The sequence below is a fragment of the Copidosoma floridanum genome, unplaced genomic scaffold, assembly GCF_036245765.1.
Source record: "Copidosoma floridanum isolate Cflo_tuat_1 unplaced genomic scaffold, Cflo_Japanese_pri ptg000013l, whole genome shotgun sequence".
Classification (NCBI taxonomy): Eukaryota; Metazoa; Arthropoda; class Insecta; order Hymenoptera; family Encyrtidae; genus Copidosoma; species Copidosoma floridanum.
This window is the reverse complement of record NW_028321890.1, coordinates 24,196,397-24,222,007: the sequence shown is the minus strand read 5'-3', so window position 1 is coordinate 24,222,007 and position 25,611 is coordinate 24,196,397. Positions and strand designations below refer to the sequence as shown.

The following is a 25,611-nucleotide window of genomic DNA, read 5'->3' as shown; positions in this document are numbered from 1 at the left end:
TAAATACACATCCACGCTATTACTCGTGCGCAATTTCATGTGGCCGTACTGTGCGTGCTCTACAGGTATGGAAGCAGCAGTATGGTTTTATTCTATTACATCGCGTATACTTGCCTCTTTGTGATCGCAAATGTTTCTTCCTACGTCACCCTTGAATGTTGATCTGATTCTTTTAAAATTATTAAAATTCTTTCCTAAATTTTTGTCATCAAAGAGTATTCGAGATTTCATTCATTTGGTCGCCCAATATACGGGATGAAGAGCTTAAAATACAATTTATCATCTTGAGTGATTTCGCAAACTCGTCTGGTTGACGAAAAAATGAAATTTTCATTTCCATCCGAAAAGTGCACTACCATATCAATAAAAATCCTTAGTTTGTGACATTGTAACGACTTGAATCTGTCGAGGTTCAAAGACTAATTAAAAAAGCCAACAGCAACAGAAAATAAACGTCAAGCAACCAGTTGTCTGAAGCGGAGAGACGGAGAGGGTAAAAGGAGGAAGAAAAAAAAATAATCAGAAGACCCAGCTGGATTATTTTATCGAAAGAACAATAGAGTCACGTACAGCACTTTACGCGCCCATATAGTTTCGGGTCTTGAATAAATATTCCAGTAGTAATTAACGTGGCCCATCAATTGGCCAGTGATAATAGAAGATGGAAACGCAAAGGCCAGCACGTCGACGCTCAGATGGGAAACGCGGGGGTGGAATGGCAATAAATTATTACGTGTATGGACGGTCTGTCTGCACGCGCTCGTAGATAGAAGAGGTTCTCCCTTGCTAAGTGCTCTTTACCACAGCCCGTAGTCGACAAATGGCAGGTCACACGTTCACCCTCGTGCACACGTATACATGTGCATATACACCTGCAACGGCTATTATCGTCAAAGATTGGCGGTTCACCAATTGGTTGTTTGTACGTTGGTTCGTTTGATCGATCGGATAGACTGAATGTTAACAAGTACATTGTATTTTTATCATCATACAAGGATAAAATGTTTATTCAGTGGAAAAGACATTAGTTAATAAAAATTATAAACTAGGTGATCATCAGTAATTATCATTGCTTACCACGAATTATCTCATTACCATTCGTTTTTGAATTTTTCATCGTTGCACAGTTATCACACCTTTATCAGTGTTTTATATATATATGACGAGTTGATAATTTTTTATCGTACGTTATTTCAAGTACACCCCTTATCACTGGCTATTATTGCTTATCTCTAGTTTATTACCAAAACAATACACTTATCACCAAAACAATACACTTATCTTTGGCAATTATAACAACTTTCTCACACATAGGAATTCGAGTTCATTATTGTTTATCATTTTTTTTAATGACTTTATAATTGTTACCTATTAAAAATAAATTATAATATGTCGTTGCCTATTATGATTTATTATTGCTCGTTATTCCTTCTAGTATACACATGACATAATATATCTGGGCTTTATCGTAAACTACATATTTATGATCTTTTATCTAGAGTTTCTAATTGCCTTACATTGTTGACAATTGCTTATTAATAGTTAGTGTCTTCATATTTTAGGTATTTTTTAAAAACATGAAAGTAGTAATAGGGAATATAAGTGATCAAAATAGACTTTTGAGAAAGATTTTTGTTTTTGTTTATACATTTATCCTACTATCATGTCGTACATTGACTAAACACCATAAACATATCGACGCAAGAATAAAGTTATTTGCACGTAGCTAAAGTTAACGCTAATAGGTATAGATAAAACATGGTTTATGTAACGTGGGTCGAAATGATGTTTCCTTGGAGCTGGTTTCTCGATACAGATGAGATCCACGTGTATGATTAAACGACGCGTGCGGGTATTTAAGGCGCAGGGGATACGTATGGCCATTCCTTAAGGATTCCGGGAACACCGTAGCATTCCAAGAACACACATACACCTACTGATTGGCAAATGCCAGAAAGTACTTCATCGGCTAGGCCCGGCACGTATTCTTATCTCACGCGTTTCGTTTTTCTGTGAATCGCCGAGATGAAAATTGTACGCTGGAGGTGGAAGGTTGACAACGGAATCACAAAAAGAATCCTGCCGAAGAGGACAAAGCAAACAAAAGACAAGAGGGGGAGTAGGTCGTTTTCGATCTCGGCGAGCCAGTATCGCGGAGATTCGAGAATAATAATTATATTCCGGGGAGCTGGAGACAGGGAGGAGCAGGGGGAAACGCTTGGAAAATAAATAAAGAGCTTTCTGTTTCGTGGAGTCTCGCAAGTGGAGAGGCATAAAGGACGAAAGAGCACGGAGGTCTGCTCGAGATGTGCGGAGTGTGGAAATGCCTGACACGCCAATGCATTCGATACGTGCAGCTTTTATCAAAACTAAAGATTAATAAAGCAATATTGGTCGTTTTCCGGGATGGCAGTGACCATCTTTGTTTTTTTTTCCTCCCCTGTATCTGACGAATTTGGCGAATCGTTCGCTCATTTTTATCGTCCACGGACACACTTGAAATGCTTTTTCGCGATCACTGACACGCGAACAACACTTGAGTAATTATATTAAACCCATTATCGTTTTATTTATATATGTAATGGCATTTCAATTGATAAGCAAATACTTTGAAAGTGGAACATATCAAAGATAACCAAATGAATACATCACCAGCTACAATTAAAATGAAGCGAATGACATGCAATTTATTTGTACAACTTAGTTGGCCTGTAAGATTATTGTTCTGATTAATACGCCTCTTGAGATGGTTTACAGGATTCGAATATTGTACCATAGTAGTAGTAAATGCATGCACTCACTAAAGAAAAATAATAAGTGGCATAATACCCATTGACTAATAGCTCACGATAAATATTACGTTGCCGAATATTCAAGACCCTAAAATTTACAACTAATGGTATTCAGCGTAATACTTAAATGTGAAGCGCACAGATTCATTGGTAGATGCATGATAATCACTTGTTTAACCAATTCGCTCTATAAATACAGGCTGGCGCATAATGTGAACAGAACAAGCAGTGGGGGGGGGGGGGGTTATATACAGTGGGGCCATCACGTAAAGGCCATCGCCTCGCGTATTCAAATTTACACTGCAGTTCACGTTTGCTCGCGCACATGCACACAACACTACCACATTAGCGTTTCCAGTTTATGCTTACGTAATGTCGAATATTCCCAGCGGCACCTATGTGTACCCATTGACGCGCGCATTAACGACTTTTGCGCGCACGAGCAATTTTCGATATTGTCGTTTTTAAATGATACTATTAGGTTACACACGCGCGAGCTCTCATGATCGGGTAATTGGTCGTAATCATCATCATCATCATCATCATCCGAGTATTTACTTTTTAATAGACCCAGTGAATTTTCTGAATCGACCCTTTGTTTCGTTCGTTACACATGGATAATTACTTCTCCGGCCAATCCTTTCGCAGGACTCGCGTGTACATGTACGGTCACAGTTGCAGTGACAACAAAAGCCGAAATGACGTAGGTATACGTGGTTCCGAGGCCTTATCCGGGGAGATTATAATCACTGAATAATGGAGTTGGAATGAAAAGAGTAGGGAACGGGAGCCAGTGCTAATTACAGAAATAAGTTGGCAAAAGGGAAGCCCCGGAACAGGGATGTTTTAACTTCTTGGCTGCTACCGCCGTGTCTCATCGGTATACGGTGGTGGTACCCGGACACTCCAGTCATGGGCATTACTTTAAGCTCCGATCGGTAATTAGCATAAAGTTGATGAAAATATCTGCGCCGGGCAGGTTCGCCTCGCCATTTCCGCGTTAATGCGGATTCTCGATCATACTTTCGCCCTCCTCTCCGCTATCAAGCTTCCCTCCCCCCGCCCCACCAGCCCCATTCAACGACTGTACGTATACTTTCCTTTTCCCCTCCTCCTTGTTACCATCTTCAATAAACTGCTTTGCATTTTCATCCTTCAAACTTTAACGTGCACTGGCCGTAGACCGAAGATTGAGGAAAATTTGCTCCGTTCCTCGATTCTTGTGCCCTGCTATCGTCCTTCTTTCCTTTTTTCTTCTTTCTTTCGTTCTCGTTGACTTTCTGACAAAATATTTCCCTAACATCAGATGTATATGTATATAGCCCAGGTCCTCCTGCTCCTCCTCAATGTTTTTTCTTTTTTTAATTCAAAGCTAACTTTGCCCGCCAAAATTCTTTTGTGAGAGAAGAAGACGATTGGGCAATAAACATATCCTGCTATTGCAACAGCAGGGATGGCATTGGGCTTTTTTATTTAAAGTATATTTTATAGTTTTACACTCGTGAGGTGTGGAAAAAAAAGCTGTACGAAGATGACACGAGATAGAGAGAAAGTAGTACGAAAAAAATTTGTGAATGACAAAAATTGCATGCGCAGAGTAACTTCCTCCAAAACGTGGATCTTCGAGTCAATTGAGGACATAAGTACCTGATGATATAACTCGTTTAGAAAATCTTTGGGGTCTGTGTGCCTTGTTTATTAGTATATAGGGACAAACTACAGCCATAAAGGCAATTCCAAATAAATTGTTGATTGTTAACAATGGTTCAGGATGTACAACTGGAAAAAGGACAAATTGAGGTATTGCACGAATGGATTTGTCAAAGTTTAAGCTGAAAACTATCAGGCTCCCATGGAAAGCTTTGTGACGTACCTTTACGTGTATCAGAGGCCTTCTGCCCTTGTACCACGTGATCACCGCAGGCGGCTTCGAGCCCGTCGTCTCGCACTCCACCTCGTAACGCTCTCCTGCTTTTAAGGCCTCGTTTTCAAAATCTTGTCCATTAGTCTTCCGTATCGTTACGGTAAGTGGTTTTACTGGAAAAAAAACATACATACTTTAAAGAAATATCAATTCATTTTGCATTTTACGAGTTTTTCATTTACCAGCTCTAACAGAGCCAACCAAACGGGATCGCAAGCTTTTAGTATTTTCAATATCATCAATTTAATCCTATACAATATTAAGGCATTTGATGATGAAAAAGGGTCACAATGGGTGTGCGCAAGTATAGGTTTTTATGTATCAGACAAAGCTGATATTTGACTCCACGTGATATTAAAAAAGAGAAACAGAGAAAAAGGTCGATGTTACAGGGATAGTGGAGAAAGAAAGGAGAATGGGTCAACAGGAATTACGTCAAACGTCACTATAATTATGATCCTATGATTAATCAGGACGCGCCAGTGGGGGCTGTTCTCTGCGGCTACTACTATACGTGAGGTCGATATTAATCGAGTCATTAATTTCGCATAAAATGACAATCAGCGTATCGGGAGCTACGGGGAGTGTAAATATAAACGAGAGAGACGTGAGGACCCCGTGTTAATTCAATTATGTAAACGCATTTCAGTGCTTATGTAAATTACGGGAAAAGCCGTAGGGAGATTGCGGTGCGTAAGGGAATTCACCTCCGTCTTGATGTGATTAGAAGCATTTCGCGTGTGTACGTACAATAAGTGAAACGTTTAATGAGCAAAAATGTTGACAAATCAAAGCAATCACTTGTTATAGATTTTTCAAATGAGAGAAGGTACGAGGCGACGCGACTTGAAAACTTGAAGTAAAAATAGAAATGAGCAAGGTGTACAAAAAAGTTGCAGATTTTTCTTTTTTTTCATAAAGTGCTGTACGTGCTCGTAAATATTTGGAAATCGTTATGACAATGATAGTTTTATTCACAGCAACATAAAAATTATTACAACGTGAAGTGTAAAATGTATTGCTGATTCGGGTATTATAGAGTGACTTAGTTTTAATTGTTTACTTACAATTTAAATCGAGGATGAGTGAAACTTTTTTTGGCTGTACGAGATGAGTATTTTGGGCCTGACACGTGAAATTGGAAAAAAGATGTGACCTAGTCAGTGATTTCACTGTTATTCTGAAAAAAAAAAAAAAAATTACGATAATCATACAGTATCTTTAAAAGTAAAGAATAGTATTTTCATTTGAACGTTACATACAAGACTCTTTCAAAAGAGAATACACATCCATATATTATTACAAACGAGGGGTGGAAGTTTAAACAGGATTAAATTTATTAAATTAGGTTGACATGATTTTAAAAAATGTGTATCTCTTTATGACTACACCATCATGTCAGATTGCTTTTTACTTCATGGAAATCGTTCACATGAAAATTAAAAATAAAATGAAAAAAAAAAAAAAAATAAACTTCACGAATCAAAAACATAAAATGATTAAAAAATTCAATTAAAAAAACAAAAAGCTTGCATGCACATTGCTCTCTACACCATAAAATATATTCCTAAAAATTTAATTAATAACTTATTTCCTTTGTAAATAGTTTTGTATTTAAAGGAGTGAATTAAAAAAAAAAAAAAAAACTACAAACAAAAGCCCTAAAATAATAAATCCCAATTCTCACTTTTTCTCGATGACGTCTCCTGCAGTGCTCTCGTACGCATCGTCGTCCTTGAGCTGACCGTTGACGATCCACTTGACGGTGGGCTCTGGCCTACCTGCAACACGCAAAAGCCACCAAAAAATCTCAAAAAAACAGTTCCTCGCTGCAATTATAATCAGTGATATCTACTAATGACCATAGTTTAAAACTAACAAGGACTGCTATTCCCTCTCGTTCTCTATCTGTAGTCCATCACGAATATTGCACAATCGACAGCCTCGTAACTGTTTGATTTATCAAGTCCACGAGTAGAGAGGGCAATAATATCTCACTTCCGAAGAGATTCCAGACACACTGTGTGCTCTCACCAGTCAATTTACGGAAAAAAGCCTCTTTTCGCGATAACATACGGTTGTAGGATGACTGGCTCTCTCTGAATAATTCGCGTTAAATTACTTCCGCGTGTCGAAGGGATACGGTGTCGGGTACAGGATGGTAATGTTACCTCCTCCTATATTGAAGGGACGAAGCTCAATCAGGAAAAGACAGGGACGAGTCTCGACTCAAAGTGACAAAGTAAATCGCCTGAAAAATATCCTTGCGTAAGCGTAAATTAATGGACAGCTCGTCAAATACAGCCACCCGATGGTTGACGAGTTTCGAGTAAATTTCCGATTGGCCGATCATCCATGGGGAGGGGTGGGGGGAAAATAAAGACATGGCAGGAAGTACGGCATTCGTGCTGAAAAATATTACCAGTAGCCAGCTCAAAATCGTCCGTCTCGGAATTACTTCCAGTTCGTAAAATCTGCTCGCTTGATTAAACGCGAAACTGCACGGCCCTTTTCTCTTGCGCGATATGCACACGCTGATTTCTCGCTCTACGAGCCGAAACAGTTTATTCGGTTAACGAAGGACTGGCGTTTTGTTGAATCGAGCAGCAGCAGCTAGGCTAGCCGTAATATACAAATGTTCAATTTAATTGCCAGTCGTTGTCCCCCGAGTCTTTATGAGCTACATTATTCTTATTCTTTGTTTTTTTTTTTTTTTTTTTTTTTTTTTTAATGCCACGTTTAACTGAGCCATTAAAATTGACTCGTGACCCATTCATTGCTCGCGTAATGTAAGACAAGGCTGATTTTTGTTGCAACCATTTGACGCGCGCGTAAATACATACACACCTTTTTTTTATCTTTTTGCAAAGGAATGAAATTTATAGCGTCGCGAGTTAATGGATCGGTTAATTACGTTGTTGTTGGCCATAATGAGACAGCTTAATATTATTTAATTATTCGTGTGTACACTAGCGGTAATGATCGTTCTTTGGTTTTAAAAATTTGTAACATTCATACACTTTTAGAAGCAGCTTTTTCCAACAAAATGTAAAAATTAATTGAAAATGATGCAGAAAAGCGTAATTTTTGTCATCAATATGCTCAAGTATATGAGTAGACTGACTGCGTTACCTTACTTGTTATTTATAACTTATGTATTTATAGCTTTTGTGTTAGATATTATGTTAAAACAAAAAAAAGCACAACTCCCTATCTGTAGTTCGTACATCAATAGTAATACGTGTACCACTCGATGATGGTGTTATAAAAGTGATGTATCGAATTATCAGGAGATATCGGTAAATACAATAACTATTTATTCATGTAATCTTTAAAAACACAAATTTTCTATAATAAAGTCTAGAAGTATACGTAGGTCCCAGGCGTAATCCAGTCATCGTGGTCCAGACGTATCGAAAAACAAATATATTGTTAATTAGCCATCATCAACAACGTGGCTTACATTAACATTTACCATTATGACCTTTTGAAGGTATGTTTGAATGGCTTTCATCTATAATTTCATGTGTTTTCTCGTGATAAACTAATAACGCACCAAAAATGAAGGGTTGGCTAGTTACCCATAACAACCGTGCAAAAGCTCTAATTTTTGCTAGAACTTTGCCAAAGTATTAAGGAAGTCTCAGCTAGCAGCCAGTAATCACCACTTGGAGGAAGCAAAAAATACAAGTACCTACTGCGTAACGCATGCGATTTGAGAAAACTTGAGGTGTTCTCAAAAAGTTGAGAGCCGAGCTTTTCACTCCAAGCAGCACGACAGCCCGAGCTTTGAATAAACCTTCGCGATGTACTTTCGCGTGCCTGTATATACACGTGCCTCTTTCCTCGGCAAAAGCCCAAAGGCTGTGTACACAAGTATCGACTTACGCTGGCGTTCTCCGGAGCTTCATTCCCTACACCCTCGCTCGCTACTCCGATCCAATGGCCGAGAAGTTGGCCCCGAGACAGCCAGCCCCGAGATCTCTAATCCTAGAAGATACACCAACCCAGCATCCGAGTATTAAAATTCGTGCTCTACTGTCGAGATGGCTATTCTCTCTCGTTCGAAACAGAGCTGTATCGGCGTAGACGGTAGAGACGTTCCGGTAGTTTCGTGTCCGACGGTCCAAGTCAATGCCCCGGAGTGGAAGGGGATCCTCCAAGTACTAACGCAAACGGCCGGCCGAGCCTGGGAACCGGTTTGGCCTCTTTCTCATTCTCTTTACATCAGGTGTACCGAGTAGCGGCCATAGACAGCTGCTACTCTGGTATACGTTTACGTCAAAAGCTCGTTCGGCAGGTTCTGTTTCGTAGATTTTAAAGGGTCTGAGGTAAGCTCCAGTCGTCAAAAAAAAAAAAAAAAAAACATATACACACAAGTCGTACAAAAATACGACAGATCCGGTTACCACGAGGAGCACGCAATTTCGCAGGGCTGCGCGTTGAATTTTTTAATTCGCCAAGAGCACCGGGTAGAGGGCATATAATACGCGCTCGATGAGCTGTAATAATTTTCCCGCGTACACGTGCTCTGAATAATTCAGGCTATCGATTATCGCGCTTCGTGCGAGGGAGCCGGATATGTATACGGTAGGGCACAAATAATACCCGCAACGTGTACTTGGCGCGTTGGGGTAAATCCGGTGTTTTTGTTTTTTCAGTGAAATTAATGAACATTAAATTCACGATGTGTCCACCCTATATTTCACGAATATTTTCCGTAAAAGATGTAGTTGATGATTTTTATTTGTTTTTTTTACAGGCAGTTTGACGAACTGCATCGGCAGACAAAAGTGGAATAAGCTAACAAGTTTTTAAACGGCTTTACAATTTTGCGTAAAATATGTCCCCAGCTCGCTAAAAAAAAGGGGGGGGGAAAAAAAATACGAACTGGGGGTACAGTACCTGCCGAGAATTAAAATTCAACAGAGACAAAGAAAGCGAGAGAGTCGCACGTAACTTCCACGTTCGACCGCGTGAGCTGACCAGTAAGTATTTTAAATTTTAACGAGCACCACACACGCGTTGCAGTTATGCACATCCACGAGGTCGTCACTTTTTTTTTTTTATTCCCTCCTGTCACACTTGACGCGTTGCGTGTCCATGTCTGTGCGCCGTACACCCCGAAAAACACGGGGATGCGCGCCCCTGCGTTCCGGTTAAAGCCCCTCGTTGTCGGAGCCTCAAACTTTGCTCGTCCGCATCGTTCTGTCAGCACTTTTGAAATTAAACTTTCAACGCTCTTTTGAGAGCACGACCTCGCTACTTTAATCCTCTTTTCGGCATTCTTTGTCACCCCCGTGGTAATCACGTGCACCCATACACCGAAAAAACGGACTCGACACTCGCTCGTACAACACACGTGGCGACTAATTCCTAAATTATACAACTAGGGGAGCTGGGGAAAAAAAGGCTCAACTCCGGTCGCTTGAAAATTTTAGTTGCCGGGCTACAAACGACGCGACACCGCAGCTCTGTATAGGCGTGAACATAACACCAAAGTGGCCCAAAGTGGCCGAAGGATTACGCGAAATTTTTAATAAGCGTCGCGCGGTTGATAGCGCTTGGAGAGAGTCATTACTCCGGTGTACTGTATCCATATAGTTTGAGTGAATGCAGAAAATTTAACGACGCCCGTACAACCTTTTTCTTTATTTTACTCTCTGGTGAAAATTACTTGGTAAGGAAAAGAAAATCTCACCCTTTGGTATCAGGATGAAAACCCCTGCAGGAGTATCGACGAAACAGTAACAATGTGACCATAACAATGGTATATACAAGCAGGTATCGAAGCGTTATCATCGAGTCCAGGTTGCGCCACGCACGTTAATTTCCACCCTCTCGGTGGTACGGCAGTAAGTGTTTCTTTTCCCGGGGCACGGCACTTGGATGCAATTTCGCGGGGCTCGCGAGACTCGCGACTGAGTGCTTCCTAATCGCAAGGAAACTTTTGCGCACGAGCTTGTACCGTTGCACGCGAGGTTTATTGAAATAAACAGTTCTCGTCGTACGGTTTTGGGTGGGCACTGGGGGCTCCGTAATTGGAGTGTCGTGAGAACTGCGGGGAATTAAAAAACGAGCGAATTTCGACCGTATGACGGTTGGTTGTTATGCCTATCCGAATCGACGGATCACAGGGTGGTGAAATTAGATTTTCACTCTGCTCGCTTGTAATTTACTTTCCACCCATGCATTTGTCGCTTAATTACAGGAGTTTCACGATCAATACTGATGCTCTGGCACTTGTTATATATTTAATTGTGCATTAGCTGAGATCTCGATAAGACACATTATTTTTTATCAATGGTATCGAATTGTTAGTTGGTCGGCAGTTTTTTTTATAATGTATGGGTGCCTTAGTCTGTTTTTTTATTTGTTGAGGCACGAGTGACACAAATTGGGTGATGACCGAAATTGGCACGGGTTCGAGGAAAAAAGCACTGCTATATATACTTTCGTGTCGGTGCTCTCGACTCTTTCGTGGCTGTGTTATCGTCACCAGTTTCGTTTGCATTTCAAAGTCCGTTACATAGCACGCACGCTTAAGAATTGTTTGTGCTGCTTGATCTTTTGTCCATGTAATTTTTTTTACTATGATTCTTATACACTTATTTCCCTTAAAACAACATTGTGATTCTTTGATTTCTTTTGCGTGAGTTTCACAGTTCGTGTAGGCTCTTGATGTTTTTAAGAAAAAAATAGTAAGCAAAAAATTAAAATTAAAAAAAAAAACAGATCTAAGAGTAATCATTCACTCACGGTATAGTAGAGCGGATCAGACGTGCACTTGGCTGCTAAAGCTTTAGAGGGCTCCTTCCGGTGATCGCGAGCTTATCTTAAATTTTAAAAACACTTTCGAGTCCCCAAGCGCGAGCTTGGAAAAAAATGTTAAGAAAAAATCGGTCGGATTTTTGCATCGATTTACGGTGTCAAGTGATGTCAAGCTACTGCAGATTCTATTCATCATGATGAGATGCAGAAATATATATTCACACAGATATAATTTTCATGTTGCCCTCATATTTATGATTATGTTTATTTATTTTATAGTTAAGTTATTTATGATATGAATGAAGTAAAAGCAAGTTGGATACTTTTCGTGTTTAATTTTTTAATCAATTAACATACAACGAGACACGATAGTTTACCTAAACTCAAAGTACACCCTTCATAGATACGAATTTCTTTCTTCCTTCAAAATTGTAATGATTTAGTCCTTAAATTTTTTCGACTTCTAACACTGAACTCCTTCCAGGTACCCTTTAATTCGCTAAATGATCCACACGCATATCCCGCTCTGATGAATGTTTCGAAAGGTGCATAGCATAGGGACGATTCTCAGGGAATCGAATTGCTCGGCTTGCCACGTGGAGGCTTTGTGTTTCCTCTGCCGTCATAAATTTGGCCGGGTCTTTAATTAAGAGCAAAGTTTGGCCAAGTTCCGTATACTTAATTAGACGAAAACCTCCCACGACCCTCTCTTTCCTCCCTTCATCCTCCTCGTGACAGAGCAAACAACCACTGGGTCGCGTTTTCCACGAATCCAGTGTCCCCGTGGAACAAACGCACCACCACCGGACTGGATATTAAAATCAATAATTGCTCAACTTTTGATCTTAGAGTTTTAATTGCATAAAATTACACGGATCTTGGACAATAAATGCCAAAGTTTCGGTGTACATTCAAGTAATGATAACTTTGTCTCCAATTTCACGTTTATAATTATTAGTTATTTTTTCCCAAATAAGTAGTCCTCTTTATAATGAGAGCTTGAAAATGTGACTTTCATCCTTAAAATCTACAGTGATTAGCTGCAAAAAAAACTAGAGCTTTTTTCCCTTTGACCCAGATTCCTAATCAATCAAAGCTCGAGAATCCACACTTGGACTCATGCCTTTATCAACCGAACTCTCCAACTTCAGCTCCAGCCAGGACACATCTATCCTCGTCAATTATTAAAACGATCATCAAGCATCTCTTCTCCCAGCAGCAGTTGTCCATGTTACACGCAGTGAGTACGTCAACTGCTACACGTGACGTCTCAGCTCGGCTGTAATAGCAGCGAAGGCTTTTCAACGGGGGCCAGCGAGTCGAGAGTTTGCGCAAGATCTCACGGAGATTAAACAGTGAAAGAGCCCATGAAAAGTTGCTTGCAGGTACGTGTGTGACGATGAACTGCTTCTTTTTTCATTACCCACCCTCGCGATGTGTGTCACTCTCCTGTCACGTGACATAAGCCCATACTTTTAGAAATTGCATCTACTATCATCGGCGTTTTAAAAAAAAATTATTTTAATTTATTATTCGAGGTGGGAGATCTCTAGAAATTTGATGCGACTCACTTTGGGAAATGAAAAAATATCGCATAAAATTAAATTAAACCCGAAATCAGGAGCATCGCTCGAGCATACCGTAGGGACCTGAAGGCAAAAAAAAAAAGAATAGCTTTGGAAGAGAGTCCAGAGCAAAGAGAAAAGTGTACGTATAGAAATAATATTTGGTGGGTAAGCGAGGTGGAGCGAGGGGGTGGGTGGTGACGCGGTGGGACTCGAGGAATAATCTTTTAGGGCGGATTGTTGGAGTTGCGGCAGCCATAAACAGAAATTTAGATTCTGTTGCCAAGGTAAACGAAGAGCCAGCGAGCTCGAAGGCGCTTTTGGAACTCGATCTAGGAGTGCACGCTGCTCACCTCTTTCTCTATGTATTCCCCTTTTTCTCGTTTTTCTTCTTCACTTTGGGTTTTTGTCCCTCCCTTGGCTGAATCTAACGCTTCAACAAAGAGAGAGAGAGAGAGAGAGACAAACTAGAGATGTAGCAGACATGTAACTTTCTTCTTAGCGAAGATGACAGTGGAGGGAAAAAGGATAAATGACTCGATCTAATAACCAGCAACGGCAGAGAGCGTTGCAGATGATGCAAAGTTTTCTTAGAATTTGATGTTTAGTGCAAGTAGGTATGATACCTATTATAATCCTACTCGATATTTTACTTTGCATCTTTCGCAATGTCATTTTATTGACTAATCAATTTGTTCGTTCGAAAAAAACTCGTAAAGAGCGACAAGATTACTTAAAAAAATAATTATTCGCAATGCAATAACGCTACCAACGCAAAAACGCTGTATTATGTCTACAGTAGTACAAGTCAACGTACCGCCAGTCACTCGGCAGGTCAGTGAAAGATTGTCGCCCTCCTCGTACGGGCCTGCAGTTCCGTTGAGCTGTCGGCCCCACATGTCCATAATCGCTGGCTGCTCCGGCGGCACTGCAACATAAAACAAAATGACGTCGTTCAGTAGTTGTTGGCAGAAAAATGTGGATTATTTCAAAATTTCTTGTAACTTTAACATAAAAATCATTTGGATATAAATAGTTAAAAACGAGTATCAGTTATAATGTGAAGAAAATTAAGTAACGACAGTATTAACAACGCATCCAGCGTCCACAAATTGTGCGTATTTCCGTGTACTGCACGTACTAGCAAAAGTAACAAAGCCGAATTTACAACCGCATAATTTCTATTATTTTAATTTACAACGCAGATTCGCTCGCACCACCTCCACCGCCCACTGTATGACCGTGCATAAAGCTTTTACGGCGTGTTTAATGCAGCCTCCTTTCACATCCGCGCGCAAGCTCAACCAACAAATTTATCGTCGCAATATTCGCAACGAATTCATACAGGTAAAGCCCACAACCTCGTGGCAACTATCTCTCTCTCTCTCTCTTTAGCTGGTGTACGAAAAACCAAAAGAAAATTACAGAGTCACCAGGCAGTGCATAAATCGAGCACGCATTGCTTCTGTCCAAGTATACCATTGCTGCTTTAAGTTCGTTCGTACAAACGCACATCCACACGTCTCACAGGTGAAGCATCAAATTACTTTTGCTTTCGTTAATTTCAAGGGACGGCTATGAAAGTACTTCAATTCGAGAAAACCCTCCCTCTCTGTGACCGCACCTCGTTCGTCCTTTCACGAGCAGTTTTTCCTCCACTAACAGAACTGTCGCTACTATACTGCGGCTCCCCATTGCAATTTTGGGTCCTTTTGCAGAGTCAACGCCACCGCAATTTTATTCCCTGACGTGCGAAATTCATCACGCGACAAAAGGGGCTGTATACCTTCCTGCCGTACTTCGTTGAGCAGAGAAAATCAAGTAGAGCTGGCGTTGGAGCTAGTTGGCCGAGGACCGAGGAAAACAGGGGAGCAAACGTGGAAAAAGATAAGGGAAAGGAAAAACCATACAAGCTACAACGGAGGGAGTGGCTTAAATTGCCCGTGTCTTATCGTTAAATTAAATCACGACTCGTGTGTGTACAGTACATATGTGAGCACTAGGTTACACAATACTCCAACGTGCTGGCCGTACAGCGGAAGGTGAGATCGATCCGACCCCAGCTTGGAAGATGCTGATCGTAGGAAGCCGGCTGCCTGAGCTGGTGTTTATTACGTGTGTGCACTGCACATGTGGAGGGTCCGAATGACTTGGGTGTCCGAGTAGTGAAAAGATACTTCTCGTGTATAACACGAAAAAACGCCTGGGTGATAAAGAATCCCCCCATACATCTTGTCTGCTTGTATAAACGTATAAACAGTATAGTCGTCGATCTCTCGCATGTTGTATATATGTATACGTATACATTTGCACGAGGCTTATTCCGATGAATATGTAAAAGAGGGTGAAAAAGAGCCAACGACAGAAATCGAGGGCATCATCAATACAGAAAAATAAATACACATTTTTATACCTACTTATATACCTCTTCGAACTGTCTGCATATAAGCTTATTCTATTGATCGTCTTGAGTTAATCTCCCTGGTTTCCCCCCACAATTGGTAGGCCTTCTAATGACTCTCTATGCATCCACAAGCGTATAATACCTGTAGGGTGGGGTTTCGAGGGTATTTTCACGACTGGCTTGCTTGACACTGATGCCCAAGGAAAAGCATAAAACATGATAACTGAAAATTACGTGAGTGAAAAATATCGCGAGGAATAAAAAAGAGATAAAGGTGTAGCATTGATTGCTTAAACACGTCATTGCTTCCTCCCTGAAATTTACACGCATGTACAGGGTACAGAAAGCCGATGACAAAAACATATTGAGAGCATACGTCGTCTGTTGAAGCTCGGGGGCAAAGGGGGTGTCGTGTTTGGCCGAGAACAAGCGGAGGGCTGGAAAGAGGTTGGTGGACGGATGAAGAGGAGGAGGAGGAGGGTGAGAACAAGAGGCGAAGGCCTGCGACTGGCCAATTACCAGTGATAATCAATGGGAGCCGGAGCTTTGGGAAGGACCGATAATTTTAGGGACGACACAGCACGACTTGGACATTGGCTTGCCATACGTGTCCCTCTCTGCGTACAGTACAATCCGGCCGAGGCCCCTCTCCCGCCATTATCTTCTCCCTTTTTGACCTTCTCGGTTCCCACGGAGTAACACTACCTCGGGAGACCACAATTTTAATTGAGGTAATTTAAAGCGGTCCCTTTGTCCACGCCACCTCTCGACCTCTTTTTACCACCGGCGTGTCCACTCTCGTCCAGTTTCACGGTAAGTCGGCTCTTTCGTCTCGTCCCTCTTTTTTCCTGCTCATTTTTGATCGACGGCAGTTTTCATTGAAGGGCTCTCGCTCTCTTTCCTCTATACGTATCTTTCTTGCACGTGACCGACTGACGTGAGATTTTTATTACCTCGTTAACGTAGTCATCATCTTGTTTTATCCTTTTCCCTCTGATATGGTCGTAATGGTCACTTTACGGTTGAGAATACGGAAAATTTGCAAATATCATCGTAAACTGGGATATCAAAGCGTTCTATCTTCTTTTCACTACAGCTTTTATCACGATTTGTATCAATTTAGTACTTCAGTAGGGCCAACTATTTCATTTTATCGTCGAAATATTTTTTTTCATTCACGATTAATTAGTGAGAAAAATTGTTTCTAAAATCGTCGTCGGGCTTTTGAAACTAGGCAAATTTATACTATGATGTCAATATTTTATTTATAACTAATTGTAATGAAAAATTGTGTAATGTTCGCCTTCACACACATACCTACTTTTATCCGTATACATGTACGTGACTTTAGTAAACGTAGGTCTTGTTTCAGTCTTATATCGAAAAAAAGCTCGAGACCTTTGACAGCTTTGAGTCTAACGGTCGAAAAGTCCTCGTAAGATATCTTGGTATCGCACACGTCTAAAATATGCCCAAATAAGTATCGAAGGCGTGATTCGAGGTGCAATAAACCAGATAATGAAACCACTTTATATCGAGAGATACTCAGTCTCACACCGAACCAAGCACCAGCCACTCCAAACGTTTATTCTCTTGATCACACCCTTCTCACACGTACACCATGAGACAGTTAGACGGACAAATGAGCTTGAATTTCACGTTGGGCAAATGCACTGCGTGCAAAGCCCCGCTCAGACGAATGAAGTGGTAACAAGTGGACAAGGTCGACCAGCTGGGATACAAGTGCCTTACTCGAAAGTCAAGGCAAGGAGTAGGAGAGTGACTTTGACTCAAGCCCCGGTTAGTGGTCAGTGGTGAGAGATACGTCTGGTCGGACAAGCCGCTTAAACAGTAATTAAATTTTACCAGTTGAGGTGGATATGGTAACGATACAAGTAAGTGTGAGGCATACGTAAAGCAACATTCACATTGTAAATTTATGAGCATTTGAATAAAATTTTCTTTGCTCCTTACAGTAAAAGATAAGTGATTGACGTATCCAACAGTGCAAAATTAGTGTGTGGAGAAATGTCATTAAAGGTAGAACAAAATTTTTAGAAAATGTAGGTTTCTTATTGCAGTACAAATGTAAAATGGTGACCAGAAAAGGAAAATTAAATTTACAATGTTACAAGTGAGACGCATACTCATCTAACGCAGCTCACAAGAAAAATTGAGGGCAATGTATATGCAAATGCACTTTAAAAAAGTGTAAATTTAAATCCAAGCACTAATGGCTACGCGCTAAATTTATGTAAAATAATGGAAACACTAAGGGATGCATTTCTAATAAGCCCAGCTTTAGGGAGCAATTGGTATTACGTCACCGTTATTATATCAGTTTTGACTGTAATTACCACAAAAATCTTGTGAATTTCTACTTGAAAATTACAAGTCACCGCAAAACATATTCACATGGTGAACCTCGAAAAACTGAGACGCAAATATTTTCTTGAAACCCTGTTCTGTGAGGCACCAAATTCAGGAAATTCTGGTAAAAAAAAACCTCCGATACTCAGCAATGAATACGTAAAAATACAACACATGCACACACCAACCAAAGACGCTCCGGTCGTAGCAGCAAATAGTGGAAGGAGCGTACATCAATAAAAATGTCACATTTTACTTCCAAATTGGATTTCGCGTTCCGTCTCTCAACTGCGCTTGTCAACGAGCGCGTCACCTAGGGAGAAGAAAATAGAAATACCGCATGTACGCTTGGCTTTCCTTCCATGACACAACTGTCGTCTCTTAAGCTTCGATCTCCGATTGCGAGGAGACAGTTGAAGCCTTCGCTGCTGTTGCAGTTATCGATCGTGCGAAAGGAGGCTTGTGGCACGACTAGACACAGATGTTTCCACTTGGCAGGGGGTGAAAAACAAGTTTGGCATGAAAGTGACAAGAGCCATTTCGTCCGATAGCTGCGTAGGAAAATGCTTTGCTACTTTTTCTTCGAGGTAATGGTGGATTCGGTCTTTATGGAAATATTGCGTAACCAGTGACTGTTTGATATAGAGTGAATTTTACGTCAGATGTATAATGTGGAGTTTTTGTTGTTGTTATCATAACATAGAAACGATTTATACATTTTTTGAGTGCGATTATCAAAAAAAAAATTTGATGTAGAGTAAAACATAGGTTTTTTCTGAAGATATTTATAACTTTGTCATGAATGTAAAAGTTTAAAATACCACAATTTTAATGGCTTTTCAAGTTTTTTTTTATCTCATCACGAATTTGTTCATAAAAAAGTCAAGATTTTATTTTTATTATGTGATATTAAGGTAAATTTAGTTTGCAGATTCCATTCTGTAATATAGTGTATAGAATATTTCTATAGTAAAACTACTTTACACAAGCAAAATGAGTTTTTACTTGGAAATAAAACCACAATCTTATCAACTGTAGTCAATGATAAACTATTGCCAATAATATTTCCATACTATACGTATTAAAAAAAAAAAAAAATACATTTATATAAATATATTTTTGATTCTTCAATCATCAACATCTACAATAAAATTGTTTAAGTAGACTACAGAAACATCCACAAATATCGCTAAGTGTCATTCCAGACTGTCATAATCACCAAAGTTTTTGCTATACGACACTTTCCATGTTAAATTTACATAATAAATTATTCCTCGGTGGAGTTTACCTCCCTCCTTCAAAAAACCATCTCCGTTCCACAATTATCTTGGCAAACAGCAGCTCTCGCGTTAATGAGTTAAAATTTGGTCGAGTATCTCCCTTTAAAATTCATAAGCCAAGAAGCAAAATATTTCGCCCACGTTGGACTCCATGTTATACACTCGTATATACTCCAATTCTCGTACACTTGAAAAAGTATGGACTAGAGGATGAGATAAAAAAAAAAAAAAAAAAAAAGAAAAAAAAAAAAAAAACCAACGAAAAGAGAAAGCTAAAAAGGAATTTAAGGCAAGTGCATTTACATCCTCGTAGAATTCATTTGCATGTTAAATATTTAAGTTCGAGAGCACACGTTTTACGTTCCCAAGAGAGCAAAAGCGACGCCCAGCCGTTGAGGCAACTGCTGTTTTCGTCGTTTGATTGTCATTTCTCGGATTATATTTACCCTCGTTCTCCTCCACTGCGAGCTCGAGGAAAGCTTGCTTGCAGTCCTTGTTTCGAATAAAGAGGAAGCCTCGACGACGCTCATACGTAAGTCTTTCATTTAAATAAGCCCTCAACGCGGGGCACGGCTGCTGTTCCCTTTTCTCACGGCACCTGAAAAGCAGAGCACGATGTTTGCCTCCGCCAACACCATCTCCATTCATCGACCCCTACCATTATTTGCCTGCTGCAAATGTAAGGATCGTTCACGCTCATTTGCCAATCTTTTTGTATCCTCTCTTCTTCTTTTTCATTTTCTGCTCTTACTCTCTTCACCGGGAAAAATCCTGCAGTGGTAGTTTTTTACGCACCAACACGCCAGACAGCCGAAATATGCACGTACACGATTTAGAAGGTAAAGGTCTCTGTGGCTTACTTTTAACTGCCATTAAATAACGTGACTGCATGAAAAATTGACGGATCAATTAAACTATCGACCTTTTGCAACTTTCTTTGAAAATAAATACTTTCATTGGACTCGTTGTTAGCGTATTTCGTTTTCTGGAAATTATTATTCAATGAGTTAATTGATGCGTGAATGAGATAAAATCGTCTATGAAAATAATAATTTTCAAGAACAAACGCTGCAGTACACAAAGATAATCATCGCCGTTGTTGTATTCGTCACTGAAAACATCTCTTGGTCCTTCCAGCCAGTGCACAAATAGAAATCCAGTGATACGAATAACGAGCACAAAGGCAAATCTCACTCTAAAGTACATACAATGTGGCGCACAAGTAGTGCCATTTTTCCTATTGTCAGTTTTCGTCAATTTTCACCTTTGAGTCACTCTCAACTTATATCCTCGGCTCTTTTGCTCATTAAAATTTAACAGTCTACGATTCTCAGTGGAGGCAACGACTACGAAAGTTTCTTTGTCACTCTGTACCACAATCAGCGCTCAAATAGGAGTTATTGTATTATGTATACTGAAAAATGTACAGACAATTGCGTGATAATAAACAAAAGTACTGAAGATAACGTGGAAATGTTCCACTTTTAAGTTGTGACTGAAAATATTAAAATATCATGAATGCATTAATTTCTTTGAATTTTCGGAGGTTGTTGATTATTGTTAGGGTTGTATTATTTATAAGCTCAAAAGAAATAAAATGTATTGGAAAAACGGGGTTGGCGCTTATCACACATTTCATTTGCCGTAAGGTCCCTCATAATGTCCAAAAATACATACATCTTAATTACTTCCGTGCCATTAAAAGGATAATGGACCCTGTGAAATGAGTATTTTCTCCACTTAAATTAATAAGACAATGGGGGGACAGAAACAGATTTAGCAATGGCGTCGGGGCAAAGAGCAGAACAAGATAAGACAAAGATCAGGACACCGAAGAGGTCGAGGTAAGGGAAAGGCATTTCAAAGTCGAGGATTTCCAAGTTGGGGCTGTGAACTCGAAGGCTTTCTCCTAGATTTATGGACTTCCTGTATGTGCTCGTGCTTTTGTGTACCGGTAGTATAACAGTAGAATGCCAGAGATGTGCAGATGCGAGGAGAGGATGCACTATGTGTCGAAACGACGCTCTCGCGGAACATGCACGTACAGATACATTTGACACTTGACGCGCGCTTAATCGAATCCTCAGGGGGAAGTCGGTGATTTGCGTCTAGGTATTGTTTCAGCAAATAGCGCGAGCGAGACCTATCCGCCTCGCTATCCATCACCTTCGGATCATACGCTCAATTCGAGAGAGAAAGAAGAAGGAGATAGCAGAGGAAGAGAGTTTTAATCTTACGAATAAAGTGTGGCACAATCATGTGACGCATTTGATCTCCGGAGATGGTGCTATTCACGAGCGGATCAAGTTTAGCGAGACTCAGGTTAAGATGGTGAATTTGTTCCTTGGCTTCTTTATTTTACCACTCATCGGGGAATTGTAATAGCCGAGTTAAGCTCAGTGAACAATATATTGCAAGTATTTGTGAAAAAAAAAAATTGAGAAGGAAAACGTCGGTTCATTGAATTAAAATCGCAATAATTTGTCTGCAGGTGGTAGTACACTAATGTCTAAAAATGTTTCTAATTAACAACTCATCACAAACTTTTGGTACATGAAGCTCGTAGGAATGAATAGTGCTCATCAAAGTTTATTGCTACTGAAATGCTAACTTAAATCTCTTTGATCATTCGATGTACACATCTGACGTACAGTCAAATTTCTAAAAAGCCCATACCTCGAGCCGTCAACTCAGCCCTGACTCTGCACCCGCCGTTAAGTATCCACGTAAGGAGGACGGGATGTATATAAATTTTATTTGGCCTAACACCTGGGAAATAGCGATTTTATTCATTTATTCGGGGAAAAATGTATGGACGCGCATTAAAGGCGAGAAAAACGGCCGGGGAAGGAGAATACGCGCAGAGCACCACTGCTATGGTACTCACCCCTCCCCCTTGGGGGAAAGGGGCCTCGTAGGCTGTAAGGAGAGTAGTACATTTTGATTTATTGCGCACATTTTGGCTCCAGCGCAGGGTAATGCGAAAAATGTGAGGATGGTAAGAGTAATACACACGTTGGGGAAAAAAGGGCGTTTCGGACGACGGTCAGATAGACCACTCGGCTGAGAGAACCGGAGATAATGGATATTTTCCACCGCAACCACGTCTGAAACGGTTTTGACGGACTACCAGTTTTTAGCATCGTTTTTTTTCTCGAACGAGCTATATTCTTCAAGGTAAAAGAAGCCCGTAACTTCGTACGCCTTAAGTGATTGTAGGACGCATGCAAATTTTCTCGAGTACTATATTACCATTGTCATGAAAAATTGAGACTACTGGATGGATTATTCGCGATGAAATATCTTTCCAAAGTGACCATGTGCGTAGCAGAAGAAAAGAAGAAGATTTGTGAAAAAAAAAAAAACAGTTTTTACGAGAATCTGTGCGACGTTCACGAAGATTCGCGAAAAAGTGCTCCCCAGCTGGCTCGCCGATTCCCCTCTTACAAAACGATTTCAAGTAACACGACTGCCGACTCGGTACATCTCCGTAGCCTCTTGGAACTTTTTCCCTCTCCCCAAGCGAGTTCCGGCGACTTTTCGCCTTCCCCCTCTTGGCACCTCGCCTCTGTCTGAGATATGGTCGAAAGTATTAAAATCTGATGGTCGGCGTGGCCCAGTGGCTATCGCTCTTCCGGAACACTTTGGCGCAGTCCGCTCTTGTTCCGCCACGGTGGCGCCTTAATTCTCAATCGTCCGAAAGTCGTGGTAATCGGACGGAAGCGGTGCGCAAATGAAACTCGGTTTGTCATTTTTAGAGATACAAATCGCCCGACAGACAGCAGTTTACGCAAGAGAGAAACGTGCACCGAAAAGTTCATTTCGATGATTTAGACGGCGATGCAGTTGGAACAAGGAGAAGCCGAGGAGATGATATTGGGAGTCTCTGGTTCGCATATTTAGTTGAGAAAAAAAAAAAACAGACTCCATGAGGGAAGCAGGTAAGGATGTAACTGTTACTCTAGTGATCACTTCATGTACTCTATTTTTGAAGGTAAATTTAATTTTAATCCTGTGCCAATTCATGTACGGTACAACAGTGCAAAATGTATTTTTTATCAGTACATTCTTTACCATATGAACATGGATTTGTACATTATTCTTCCTTTTAATCATCTCCTCTTTTTTAAATGTAATAAATTGTCAAACAAAACATTACAGCAAACATTTGATACTGCCAAGTCAAAGCTTTAACAGATTTTTATTGAAAGCTGACTACGTTGACGTATCCAAGTTTTCCCAAAAGCCCTCTTCGCAAAAAAAAAGCTACAAACAAGCCAGCCAATATTAATTTTGCCATCATTTTGAGAGTCGAGAAAAACGAATAAGTAAACCCACGCGAGGTACACCCCTCGAGGAGCATAAAATTCACCAGCCCATAGCTTTATCCGTAGCAGTGGAAAATTATTATAAAAAAAACATAAAATGTACATTTTCCAACAACTTAATCGCTGACTCTAGCAGGCTCACGAGCTGACAATATCTTGCGAACTGACGCCAGTTTGGAGCCCTGCCTCGCCTCCCCTTGTCCCACTAATGAAAAGCCACGAGGATTCAATATCGAAATATTTATGCGCGAGTGCGCTACCCTCCGTCGAGGCGTCGTCCCGCGTGCTTAAACGGCTTTTCGGCGCTCAACCGGGGCAATTTTGAAATTGCGCTCATCGCCCACTGGTGCCATTTTGCCCGTCATAATTCACCCCCCCCCCTCCCCCGGTTTGTCCCGGCGAAAGAGAGACGGCGAGCAGTTAATCCCGAGCGCGAGACAACGACGCCCGCGACGAGCTTCTTCGAAAGCCCGCCCACTACGGGAATAATTCGCGTAGTTAGTGCCGGTGCTTTATCATGCCTTGGAAGACAGGAGCTGTCGAGGCTGTGTATGTTTCAGTGGAGCCGGAACCCGAGGAACCGCATGATGCGGTCGGCGCCGCAATGCTCAACTTGTTATTCGCTGTAAACACATACAAAGGAGCGAGAGGGAGGTGAGGAAATATGTATTTAGCGCAGTTGTAGCGGTGACTGAGGGACGGCGTGCGCTTGTGTGTGCAGAGATCCGTACAAATTTCACGTTTGCAATGCCACTTACATCGCTACTGCAGTTGCCTTTCTGTCCAATTTTTTTTTTCCAATAGGGTTTGGGCTGGATTAGTTTTGAGATAGAAAATGGATAGTCGGAAGTGCATTGAGGTTTCGTTTGAAAAATGGATCTGGACGAGAAAGAGGTACTGCGTTTACTCTATGCAGAAAAGAAGGTTAATGTTGCATACAGTTTTTTTTTTTCCACAGCTGCAGAATGAAGAAAACTTTGCTGTTGAAAATATTTTTTACATTGTTTCGAAAGCGTGGTTGAAATGTTAGTTAAAGGCTGTTTAAAAAGTTGCAGTCATTTCAGCTACGTAAAAACTTCCTGGTCATAAAAGTGAGCGCGTTATTTTTATGGATAAAGTTGGAGCGCTTTGCAGATAGAATGTAACCTTAAAAATAAATTTTTCGTGCGATAGAGCTCTCAACGTTCATAATTCTACAGAGCAGACTCGTATTTTTGTGCAAGTTAATAGAATTTTATTACAATCTACAACTGAACTTAATAAAATGATAACCGTGGAATAAATTTTTTTATGTTATTTGATCCAGCGAAGAAAGAAAATTTTATTTTAGCTATTTAAATTTTACAAACTTCTATTTTTTTTATGAAATGTAATATTTTAACCAATGCCAACACTCTGATAATATTTATTAATTTTCGTATTGGATCTTAGTTATAAATGTTACAGCATTTTCATTCAAAAATTATTTTACTACTGCCGTATTGATTATATAACTAAAATGTTCAGGATAACAAAGTTCATGTCTGATCGAATCGGTTTTGTACTACTTACGTAGCTCGATGAATTTCAATAATACATCTTATGTGTTACTAATTATCTTTGATTTTTGCGTATTTCCGTGTTATTAATTGGATGGTTTCAGTGTATGTCAAACCATGTCTGACTAAAACCGACTCGTACTACTTGTTACGATATTTTGGCACTTACATAAAAAAAAGTTGCAATAAATTATGTTTATAGTCGTTTATTTTTCTTTTTCTTTATTGTTCTAGATTAAAAAATAGTGGTTCCCTAAGAATATTATACCAGTGTTATTTTTTTGGCGAACAAAATGGAAAAGCAACTTAAATCGAGAGCAACGGCAGACTCGTTATAACCCAAGAAATATGAGTTACATCCTCCTTGCCCATGAAATACCCCCTTTCCTCCCGTCTCGCCACACCCTTTCTCTATCGGAGTCCAAGTTCTCACGGAATCCCGCAGCACAGACTGATCGAGTGAAAGTATTTCCGATTTCGTTTACACGCGACCGCGTCATTTGGTTTTCCACGTTTCGGCACTGCCGACGCCTTTTGAGCGATTTACGATGCGCTCCGAGCGAGGACGAGCTGGCGTCCGGCGAACCTAAGCAAAATCGTTCGGATCGAAAAAGAGAGGAAAAGAACAGCGTCCATAAA

At 40.4% G+C, this 25,611-nt stretch overlaps 1 protein-coding gene across 1 annotated transcript in view; it reads right to left on the bottom strand.

Moving 5' to 3' along the window:
- Positions 1-25,611, bottom strand: part of LOC106647251 (kin of IRRE-like protein 3) — a 135,750-nt gene that overhangs the window by 49,646 nt on the left and 60,493 nt on the right. The window contains exons 4-7 of the mRNA XM_089590757.1: positions 13,870-13,980; positions 6,404-6,497; positions 5,784-5,896; positions 4,666-4,829 (exon numbers count right to left, since the gene is read on the bottom strand). Coding sequence (XP_089446883.1) covers positions 4,666-4,829; positions 5,784-5,896; positions 6,404-6,497; positions 13,870-13,980 — 482 coding nt within the window. The remainder of the gene's footprint in view (positions 1-4,665; positions 4,830-5,783; positions 5,897-6,403; positions 6,498-13,869; positions 13,981-25,611) is intronic.